An 11,015-nucleotide genomic window follows, 5' to 3' on the forward strand; every position below is an offset into this window, starting at 1 on the left:
AATCAGTGCAGAATTGAATGACACGCTGTTCATTTATTCTATGTAATAAAACTGACAAATCAACGTTGTATTGTTACCATTATCATTTGTCCAGTTAAGTCAGTATTTGTTTTGTTTGTTTCTAAATTAATTTAATTTTCGAGGACGATGTTAGTAATCTGATTGGTTTTAAACGCAATACATTTAGTGTGGACACTCGCCATCGCTGTTGGTAGTTGCTTAGCAACGGCGGTGGTGCCGCAGCGCTGCAGGCCAACCTCGTTATTTGTCTTTACTTGTCATTATATTTAGCAGTCGTGAAGTATGTCGTCCTACAGGGACCCAGATTACCATTTACTGTGCGAGGAAATGCAACACAAAATCGAACTTTTGGGTAAGTTTTGCTGTTAGACAGAAAACACCGAGCTGTTAGCTAGCTACACATGGTTTGTTTGTTTGACTGAAAGTAGCTGAAACTTTAACGATGCAGGTTTTTCAGCTCACCACAATAGCGATTGTGCTTCAATGATATACTGCAATGTATTTGTGATAAGTATTTGTAATAAATGTCAGTAAGGTTTTGGGTTGCAGTAATACAGTTTGTCCACCAGAGCGCGACAGAACAGCGGAGTACGAGAGCTCGCAGGCAGCGATGAAGAAGAACCGAGACCTGATCCGCCAGCTGAGAGAGGACAACAGGACCCTCCACAGGAGACTGGCTGATGTTGTTGCTGACAAGGAAGTATGTTGCTGTTTCAGTCATAATAAAGGAGTGATTTGCCCAATGGTTGAGATAAGTGAAAATAATGATCACGCACTCAAGTAACTTATTTAGACTTTTCTGTGATTTATTTTTTTCGTGGCAGAGCAACAGCGAAGCGCAGCAACGCAAAGCAATGGAAAAAACAAAATGTCTCAACGCCATGAAACATACAACCTTGACTTACCAGAGGCAGCTTGAGGAGCTGAAGAATCAGTATCAAAGAATGAAGCCCAAAGACACCAGCGGTTTGCTGGATGACGCCATGGTACGTGTCACTCACCTTTCCTCTTGAGGTCTTCTATGTGAAGAGGGTTTCGATTTTTCTCTACAGAAACTACGAGATTTGGAGAACAGACTGAAAAAGACTCAGTTGAAAGTCTCTGAGGTGGAGGACTTGAATACGTATTACATGAAAGTCAAAAGGCATCTGGAGGTGATGGAACTCACTTCAAAATATTTTTGCTGTTGCTCTCTCATGTTTCTCTCTGCACACCTCCTTACTGAACATTTTGCTTTCTGTCATGGTCCCAAAGGAGGAGAGTGTGTGTTTCCAGAGCCAGCTGGACAACCTGGAAGCAGAGATACTGAAGGACAGACAGGAACTTAGCAACCTGGAGGTCATGAACCAAAAGGCCCAGCTTGCTAAAGAATCAGTGAAGGTGCCTGCAAAGCTAGGAAAATAGACTTAGAGTGGAAAAAATGTGTAATATGTTCCTTTATTGTCAGACTGAGCTGCAACAGCAGGAAGAACGTCTCTCTAAGGAACGGCAGGAGAGAGAAAAATTTATAGCCAGCTACAACAGGAAGATGGAGGAGCGGAAGGCGCAGGCCTTCAGAGTGGAGAAAAGGGTGTGAGCCACTTTCTGATGAGACGTTTTGAGATGAGGAGGACAGATTTAGCAGTTGTTCATAATGACCACAGGTTCCAAAAACAAACCTCCCGGGTGAGGAGGTGAGCAGTCAGGTGCGCTGCAGGATCAACAGTGATGAAGAAAGAAAGTCCTCCATGCTGGAAACCTTCCAACAGATCAAGGAGGCGACCGGAGTCAAAGATGTCCAGGTTTGCAATTCATGATTCTCTTGTTTTCATCCACAACAACAACAACAACAACGAGAAGGATGTGGCCTTTCTCTCATGTTTTCAACCCTAGGAACTGCTGGAGCGTTTCGTCACACAGAAGGACACTCAGGATCATCTGGAGACAATGAAAGAAGAAAATGTGAGAGTCCTGCTTCAGCTGAAGGAGCAGAGGGACCAACTCAGTCAACAGTTTGAAGATATAAAATATTCTGGGGAGGCACACTTCTCAAGGTGATCCAGATTGTTATGCTGTTGGAAATATTGTGTTATTTTTGTGTTACCAAAACATTCTCACTTATGATCGAGATGAATACAATGTCAAAGTGGCAGCAGAAGATAAGCAATAGAATGAAACTATTATCGGGAATATAGAAGAATGAAAAGTCACATGATATTAAAAATAGTGTACCAAGTATTAAATATTCTCTAATGGAATAGAAATAATAATAATAAAGAATAATAGAAATAATAGAAATTCGATATTTGTGGAAAGAAATGTATAGTATAGAATTTATATATTATAAAAAAATAGGTATATATCATAATAATACTCATACACACACCAAGGAAATAATGCATAAAAAATAAATAGAACATCAAGTACACGTGAAAAAAATGATTCTAATTAATAAATAAATAGAAAAATATTTTAAATGTGTATTTTTGGAAAAAACAAACAGCAAGAATGATGCTATTGCTAACTTAGTTTTGTTCATGTTTATCATCTGAATGTGCCGTACATAAAGCCTCGCCCTATTCTTGTATTTAAACTCAGATGAATGGATTTCAAAGAAGTGGAAATGTTGTATGAGCGGGTTCTGAAACATCACTTCCACCTACTGTCACTTTCAGATCATACAAAGAGAATAAATGTTGGACACTCTTAAGTGCTTTTAATGATGCTTTTCAAGTTGATAGTTTTGAGTCCCAGGTGGTCAGTGGGCGTGGCCTATGGGTCATGTCCGAGCTGTTCATAATATTGATTTACCAAGGGTCATTTATAACTTTTATAAGGGAGTTTTAGGGCTGGTCTGTTGTGTGTTCACACACACCACTAGTAGATTTGCTTGTGTCTCTCCGTCAGAGACCAGCAGCTGCTGGAGGAGTGTGAGCATAAACTGCTGGCTCAGCTTCAGAAGAGTCACGCTGCTAAGGAGCAGCTGGATAAGCTGGTCAGGACACATGGCACCATCCGCGCTGGAGTGAAGCACGTCGCAGACAAACTGCAGCATATTTCGCTGGTACTCTTCCACTGCTTTGTTTTTTTTTTTAGCTCACATGTCAGACATCTACTTTTGAGAATGCTGAGTCATGATCTTCCTTAGAGTGGTGATTCCTTGCCTGAGGGGTCGGAGGGCTCTGAGGAGTCGGTGTTGGAGCTAATGGTCCAGTGTGAGAGGAAGCTGAAGGCCCTGCAGGACGAGCTTCAGACAGAAGACCAGGCTGCCATTTTGAAAGAGATAGAGGAGCAAGAGGTCGGTGCAAGCGTTTTATGTTGGGGTCTTCTTGCGTCCACAAGGTGGTGACACTGAGTGGGGCGTTCAGAGTGACTGGGAGGAGGCCATGGGACAGACCCAGGGCTTGCTGGTGAACCGAGATCTCTCAGTTGAGAGCAAAGTGTAAACATAGTAACACATTTGACTCAACAAAACAATTTTGCTCAGCAAAACTGTGTTTGATAAAAAAAAATACTATAGAGTCATATTTATATGATGTTAATCTCATGAGTCTATATTTCCGAGTAGTTTTTCATCAAAGTTGAGGAGGAGCTGCCGGATTACAACACGCGGGTCAAGCTGCCGGACGACGACACAGAGGAGCTTCGCCGAGGTGGTGAGTCATGGTGAAAGCATGTGGTTATCCTGGCTTCTATGATTGTAACCGCTCATATCCCAGAGGACGAGAGCGAGGAAGAGGACGCTAACATCGTCACACGGGAAGCCTTGAAGAATCAGTCCCAGCAGATTATTGAGTCCAGGTCCAAGAAGAAGCATTGGGCCAAGAAGGGCAAGTTCTGAGAGGCACGTCGCAGCATGATGGATATGTTTTTGTGATGTAAATTTCAGGTAATTTTTTACAGTTAGTCAGTTGTTTACTAACACATAAAATAGCCTTGAACTGAAGTTTAAACTACAATTTGTTAAAGAAAAACTCATGATGTTGGGGAGTTAAAGGCAGAAGGAGCGGCCTGCTGACTGCATTGGAACAATGTTGGAGAAACATGGATGGTGGAATGAAAGGAGCAGGGTTGGTGGATGCACAGTTAAATAAAATGTAAGGAGAGAGAATTGAAGTTTAAGCATGGATGAAGCACCGAATGATAAACAAAGTAATAAAAAGGGGACATTAGTAGGAAGGAAAGATGAGGGGTGAAAGGCAACTGGACTGAGGGAAAAACAAAGAAGAAAACAGTAAAGAAGTGAAAGAAATGATAAATCAATACTAAAGTAGAAGGGACAAAAGGATGAAGAAAGAGTGTAAGAAGAATGTAGATGCCATGGTGATTAAAAGGAGACATGGACAAGGAAGGAGAAAATGGAAATTGAAATATGGAAAATACAGAAAGAATAAAGGAACAAAATAATAAAATGAAATACAAGATGGTTGGAATAAAGAAAGAAAAAGATGAAAGTGATAAACAATGGAAGACAAAGGAATGGTGTAAGAAAGACTTTAAGGGAATGAGGAAAAATTGAATCAATAAATAATAATAATAATAATCGGAGTTAAAATCTATTCGAACGAGAGATAGTGGAAGGAAAACCGTTGCGGTAGAAATGAAGGAATAAAGGGATGAAGAAAACACATTTTTCTGTCAAATAAAGTCTTCTCACTCAAATCTGTGGTGTCATTGTAAAGTGAGCATGTTTCAGAGACACACAACCAGCCAGGATGCATACAGGTTGTTGCTCTGTCAAGACCTGAGTGAACCTTCTCCAGTTGACAGGACCAAAGAGGGGCTTCCTGCCCAGGGTTCCAACGTGCGAAATCCCAAAGTGATCGCCATCGGTTGGACAGAGCCATGTGGCGCTTACAGGAAAGCTTCATCTGTGGAAGGAAGTTTGGGTTCATGTAACCTTTCTTGTCTTTTTTACGAGATCAAAGTGACAGATTTATCAACAAAGTCATCGCTGCACCGGGCAAATATAAGTAAATGTTGTAATAATAACAAGCATAAATGGCTAGAGGTCGGTGTAGAGCCTGTATTTTGTTTCTTCCTGCTGGAGTAATTTACAGGCTGCTGAAATGGCGGGCACCCAGGATCCACACAAACATGCGCAATGCGAGGAGATGCAGAGGAAAATTGAACTTCTGGGTAAATTCCAATGAACAATTCCTTCATAATTGAATGTTCTTTGAATTGTTTACAAAAACACAACACAACAACAGTGGATATAGTGGCACTTTAGTTCACACTTGCATCTTGTTGTGATGTATTAGCGATGTTCATGGAACCCTCCACGTGTCTTGAACATGCTCCCTTGCGCACTAGTCCATCGGAAAGATAAAGGCATGACAGCCTGTGTCTTCCAGAGCGCGACAGAACCGCAGAATATGAGACGTCACAGGCTCTTCTGAAGAAGAAGAAAGACAACATCCGCCAGCTGAGGGAAGAGAACAGGAAGCTCTATAAGAAAGTTATAGAATCTGATTTTGACCCCTCGGTGGGTAACACACACACGCACGCACACACAGAGTTTAAATACATTCTAAAGCTGTTTTAGAGTTGGTGTTTTACTGGTCCCAAAACTGTCTGATCATGGTTCGAAAACAAAATAGAACACAACGACATGTCAATCTTAAACCAAATTTTTAATTTGTCTATATAAAAATCAAATAAAAAATATTACATCAAAAGTTTGAATAAAATCAAAATCAAGTTTTAATCTGAATCGTAAATCTAAATAAAATATTAAGAAAATATAAATTTGAATAGATATTAAATCTAAATTAAAAAATGAAACTATAAAAGCTATATAAAACAGTAAATCTAAATCTGGAATTTTTACTCAATTTAGATATTAAATCTAAAAAAAAATGTAAGTCTAATTACAACTCCATTGCCATGAAAGCTGGCAATCTTTTAACCCGGTTAACCTGGTGAGTGTGCGTAACTTGCAGTCTTCTACAGTGGAGTGTAGCACATCATCTCCACCTGTCGGTCAAAAGGTAGAATTACCATTCGTAAGAGGGGCCATGTACCACTCATCCCTCAGATCAGCCGAGACAAACTGGTGCGCAAGATCATGGAGAAAACAAATCGCCTCAACGCCATGAAGCACAGAAATAAGACCTGGAAGAGCCAGCTGGAGAATATGAAGAAGGAGTACCAGAGGATGAAGCCCAAAGGCAACCTCGGTCTGCCCGACGATGCCATGGTAAGTTGCCCTAAAACTCTCTTGTGACCACCGATCATAGTGTTCAATGAGGGCAGCGTCTTTGATGTCTCTGCTCTCAGAAACTTCGTGATTTGGACACCAGACTGAAGAAAACTCAGCTGAAAATCGACGAGGCTGAAGACTTGCAAACCTACTACATGAAGGTCAAGAGACACTTACAGGTGAATGAGGACTGGGACGTCATAAATGATAATCCAAATGAACGACAATCCAGGAGTTTGAAGCTTCGGTTCTCCACTGACCACCGTGCTGACAGCTGGCTCCTCCAGTTCCTGTGAGCCCCTCTCAGATTTTCTTGCATCTCTAACCTTCTTATTTGCTCATGGCCAGGAGGAGAGTGTCTGCTTCCAGAGCCAACTGGACAGTCTGCAAGACGAGATCACTCGGGACAAAAAGGAGCTGACAAGCTTGGAGGTCATGAACAAGAAAGCCCAGATGGCTAAAGACACCGTGAAGGTGAACTTCTGTTACAGCTCTTTTATCTATGCATTATGATCCTTGAAAGTTATACCATCATTGTCGCAGGCTGAGTTGCAACAGCAGGAGGAGCTTCTCTCCAAAGAGCGACAAGAGCGGGATAATTTCATAGCAAGCTACAACAGGAAGATCGAGGAGAGGAAGGCTCGAGCCAGACGACAAGCCAAAAAAGTGAGACGTGACCCTGGGTGTTCACCATAACAAGGATTCTGTATTTGTCATGCAGTATATTGGAGTTGATTCATTTGCTCCGCGCAGAACCAAAGAGGAAGTGCTGCGTCTGATGACATGGTCACCACTTGGGAGGAAGATAAAAACACAGCCGTGCTAGAGACTTTCCAGCAGATCAAAGAGGCTATTGGAGTCAGGGACGCTGAGGTCTGAAGCTGCCAAAATAATGTTCTGCTCCACCTCAAAGTGTGCTTTGTGTAAACCAACTTTTTCTACCAGGATCTGGTTCAGAAGTTTAGCTCTCAAAAGAAAACCCAGGAGCATCTGGAGAAGATGAAGGAAGAGAGCGTGAAAGTGCTCATGCATCTGAAGAGGCGGAGGGAGCAGCTGCTCCAGCAGTTTGAAGACATGAAGAATGCTGAAGAAGCAGACAACTCCAGGTCACACAATACTCATTTAACAAAAGCAAAACTCCCACCAGCGAATCAACCAATGAACATTTCTCATTTAAACTTATGATGATTCAGAGTTGTTAAGTCCAAACTTGAAGTCACCATCAGTGAGCAGCAGTATGGTTTCATGCCAAGACAGAGCACCACCGTTGTTTGCATTCAGGATATTGGTCCAGAATCTCAGAAGGAATTGCATCCGCCGAACACTTAGTTCCTAGAGCAGTAATGTTTGAGCATTGTGGAAGAGGGTGGTGCAGGACACGTATGAGGACAGTGAGACAGGGGTGAGGTACACTATAGTACTATTACAGAAGAGATCAGCTCCTTGCAACAGACCAGGCTAGGGAAGAGCCACCTAAGGAACATGTTTGCTGATGATATAGTGATCTGTAGTGAACAAAGGTGGTGATGTGAAGGAAAGAGATGAAGATTTTAAAAGTATTTTGGGGTCAGACATCGGATAAAAGAGCAGGCAGGGTAAAACGGAGTGAAGAGAAAGACAACACACATTTATTGTATGAAGATATGTAAGAAGATAGGTGCGTAATGTGACTTTGTAAATCATGCCGCGAGTGAGTGTGTTGTCCATAACAGTGCTGTACATATTTAGTTAGCGTTGTCATCACATGACCAGCATCTTAGTCTGGTTATCCACACATGATAGAGGTATGTTGATGACAATATTTCATTGACAAAAACAGAATAATTGGTGCAGACGTTCACTGCCTGTGGCATGAATTGCCGTGTAAACTCAATTGTCACAGCACATCTCTAGTCATTTGAAGACAAAGTCGATAAAATAAAACAAGTGAAGGATGCAAGAAAGGTTTGTGAAATGAAATGTTTGTGCGTTTCCCAGAGAGCTGCGGAGTCTGGAGGAGAGCGAGCAGAATCTGCTGGTTGAGGTCCAAAGGTTCGATGCAGCCACTGACCAGCGGGACAAGGTTTTCAAAATCCTCAGCACTGTTCGGGCTGGAGTGCGGCACATCGCAGACAAACTTCAACAAGTTCCACTTGTAAACCTCAACAACAAGGCAGTGTACTCAGCCACTGGTTTGTTACTTGAACACTTGTGGTTGGACCCGCAGGTGCAGGAGGTTTACCCCGAAGTGTCTCCGGACTCAGACCAGTACGTGTTGGTGCAGATGATCCAATGTGAGATGAAGCTGAAACTACTACAAGGGGAACTTGAAGGAGAAGATGAGGCTGATATTTTGAGGGAGATGGAAGAACAAAAGGTGAGACTCTCTAGAAGTCATGTGACTGCTGTGTTGCTGGGTATCATTTGCCAGGAATGTTATAATCTCCTCCTGTTTTGGTGCAGTTCTTCATGAAAGTAGAAGAGGACCTGCCGGATGAGAACACACGAGCGAGGCTGCCTGATGACGAGACGCTTGAGATTCATGAAGAGGGTGAGTTGGAGGGCAAAAACACGAACACACGTTGACCTTTGACCATTGCCCCTCATTCAAAATGTCTCTGGTTGTACTCCAGAGGTTGAAAGTGACGAGGAAGACGCTAACATTGTCACCAAGGAGGAACTGAAGAACAGGTCCAATCAGATCATCGAGGCCAAGTCACAGATAAAACATCGTTCCACAAATGGTTCGTACAAGTATTCAAAATATCTTCTCAGCGGCCATTCATTTTACAAACTGATCATTTGTGTTTTAATGTACTAATCATTGGAAATTTGTCTCTTACTTATATAGAAGTCGGAATCAGCCGTTATCTTGGGGGCGAAGCTTTAGAGGACCATCTGAGTGGAGTCAAAAATACGGGTGATAAATGAGACAGGAGGTGAAGAAGCACCACGGGGACGAGGAAGGAGCCCTGTGGAACACCACGAGAGAAAAGTTGAATCATCTGGCACTTTGATCAACAGAGTGTGTACAATGTATTTGTTCAGCCAAAAATATATATCTGGCAACGTGAAGTTTTAGGAACAATTCAACTTGAAACAATGTATTCTAAATGTTTTCAGCTACACAAACACTAGTAGTTTGTGTGAAGTATCACTCTCAAAACCTTCAACAGGTGGGAACATACAGTATATAGATTTGCCTGGTTCCAAATACCACATGACATCATTAGTCATTGATTTACTGTAGAAGTATTGTAATGTTTTCAGTCATAGCAGGAGTAGTTTTTTTTCAGTTCCATTCATTGTCACTTACTTGTGGCTCCTCATAGTTTACATACTCTATTTGCTTCATCATTGATAAAGATCAAGATGGAGCAGAGTGAAAAACAGTTCTGGTTTCTGCCTCAATTGTGTTTTTGTTCACATTTCTTTTTGCAAACAGATGCCCCTTATTTTTTTATATATATAGTTATGGTTTTAAAGCTGAATGTGGATGCATCTGTTTTTGTTTTTTTTTAAATGTAATTTTTAAAAATGTATTCGTGTCATGATTCTTATGCTCTTGTTGGCCATCCAAGTAATTTCTGCCACAGCTTTTTAGGTTAAAAATAATAAAAATAAAATAATAGTATAAATAATAAATATATAATATAAATAATAAAATACTAATATATAATAATAGTAATAAATAGTAAATAATAAAATTAAATTCATTGTGGTGTTCAGCCCTATTGCCACTGAGTTCCTTTTTTTCCCCTCTGTATATTTCCATCTTATATTTCCATTGTATCTTCTCTGTTAATCGACATTATTTATTAGTTTTTGCCACATCTCTGCTACTTAACTAATTTTGGCTCTGTACAAACTGTCCATTGAGAAAACCAAACAGTAGCCGTTGAACATCTTGGCTGTTCAAAATGTACTGAGTGTATTGCCATCAGGTTCTGTGTGACATTATTTCCTCTTAGCTTCCTGATCGATTCGGCATCAACCTTTGTATTTTTCACGGGTAAATTGTGTTCCATTTCTCGGTGTGACTCAGAACCTGAGGTGACGTTCTGCGGACGACCGCAGCAACACCTTAAAGCACTTGTGCTATGTGCTGCCTCCAGGCTTGTCCTGCCACTCTGCCCAAACAAGTTGATGGACCTGTTTTTAACACTTGACTTCTCGCTAAATCAAACGTACAACCTCCCCAATGTCCTTGTGCAAAGTCCAAGAATGTTCTGTACCTTTTGTGGTGAAGCTCATTATTTTCTTATCTACCTGTTCTCAGTAAAATCCTGTTTGAAAATGTGTTGTTTGTGTTTAAGCTGTCCAAATTATTGCTGCAGAATTGTTTTATATTGTTTGTTTGTCGTTGTTTTTCCCTTGTTGTTACCTCACATGTATTAAATTATAAATAATATCTGTATTTAATATTAATAATATCAATTACTTTTTTGTTCTTGTTTTTTTAATGCTGTTAGTAAAATGCAACTTAAGTGTCTTTTGTATATTTATCTTGAATGACAAAGCACTTTAATTTAATTCAGAATGTGCCCATGTAATGTTAAGTTTGTGGAATGATATAAAATTACAAATTGATGTGAAACACTTCCAAATAAAAAAAAAAAACGTATTTGGTGTTAGAAAAACAGCCTGTGGTTTAGACATATGTCTTTCATGAATATTTAACATTGTTTATTTTATTACTTCGTCCTGCGTTAATGACGTCGGCCAGTCCACTCCCAATCGTTGACGCCTGTTTCACCATGTTTCTACCATCTTACCCTATTTTAGCGCTTCTGAAATGTTAGACTCATGATCATATACATTGTTTACCTAT

At 40.7% G+C, this 11,015-nt stretch overlaps 2 protein-coding genes across 5 annotated transcripts; both read left to right on the plus strand.

The window, feature by feature from the left end:
• Positions 1 to 220: 220 nt before the first annotated feature.
• LOC128754467 (outer dynein arm-docking complex subunit 3-like) lies at positions 221 to 3,889 on the plus strand. Its single transcript, XM_053857101.1, has 12 exons — positions 221 to 373; positions 591 to 721; positions 846 to 1,007; positions 1,074 to 1,175; positions 1,276 to 1,401; positions 1,469 to 1,591; positions 1,665 to 1,802; positions 1,894 to 2,054; positions 2,908 to 3,064; positions 3,149 to 3,298; positions 3,569 to 3,656; positions 3,720 to 3,889. Exons 1-12 carry the CDS (start codon positions 304 to 306, stop codon positions 3,839 to 3,841), a joined length of 1,530 nt encoding a protein of 509 aa, XP_053713076.1. The 5' UTR covers positions 221 to 303; the 3' UTR covers positions 3,842 to 3,889.
• A 1,103-nt stretch (positions 3,890 to 4,992) lies between these two features.
• LOC128754463 (outer dynein arm-docking complex subunit 3-like) lies at positions 4,993 to 10,715 on the plus strand. Of its 4 annotated transcripts, none has more exons than XM_053857091.1 (13): positions 4,993 to 5,139; positions 5,358 to 5,488; positions 6,041 to 6,202; positions 6,283 to 6,384; positions 6,554 to 6,679; positions 6,749 to 6,871; positions 6,959 to 7,078; positions 7,151 to 7,311; positions 8,183 to 8,339; positions 8,412 to 8,561; positions 8,648 to 8,735; positions 8,818 to 8,928; positions 9,036 to 10,715. In XM_053857091.1, the coding sequence occupies exons 1-13, from the start codon at positions 5,070 to 5,072 to the stop codon at positions 9,113 to 9,115; spliced, it is 1,581 nt and encodes a 526-aa protein (XP_053713066.1). In that variant the 5' UTR covers positions 4,993 to 5,069; the 3' UTR covers positions 9,116 to 10,715. The 4 variants fall into 4 exon arrangements, with proteins under 4 accessions (XP_053713066.1, XP_053713068.1, XP_053713069.1 ...); XM_053857093.1 differs by having other exon boundaries at positions 5,011 to 5,139; positions 5,344 to 5,488; XM_053857094.1 differs by having other exon boundaries at positions 5,011 to 5,139; positions 5,344 to 5,488; positions 6,046 to 6,202.
• The last annotated feature ends 300 nt before the right edge of the window (positions 10,716 to 11,015 follow it).

Source organism: Synchiropus splendidus, chromosome 2 (genome assembly GCF_027744825.2).
Source record: "Synchiropus splendidus isolate RoL2022-P1 chromosome 2, RoL_Sspl_1.0, whole genome shotgun sequence".
NCBI classification, from domain to species: Eukaryota; Metazoa; Chordata; class Actinopteri; order Syngnathiformes; family Callionymidae; genus Synchiropus; species Synchiropus splendidus.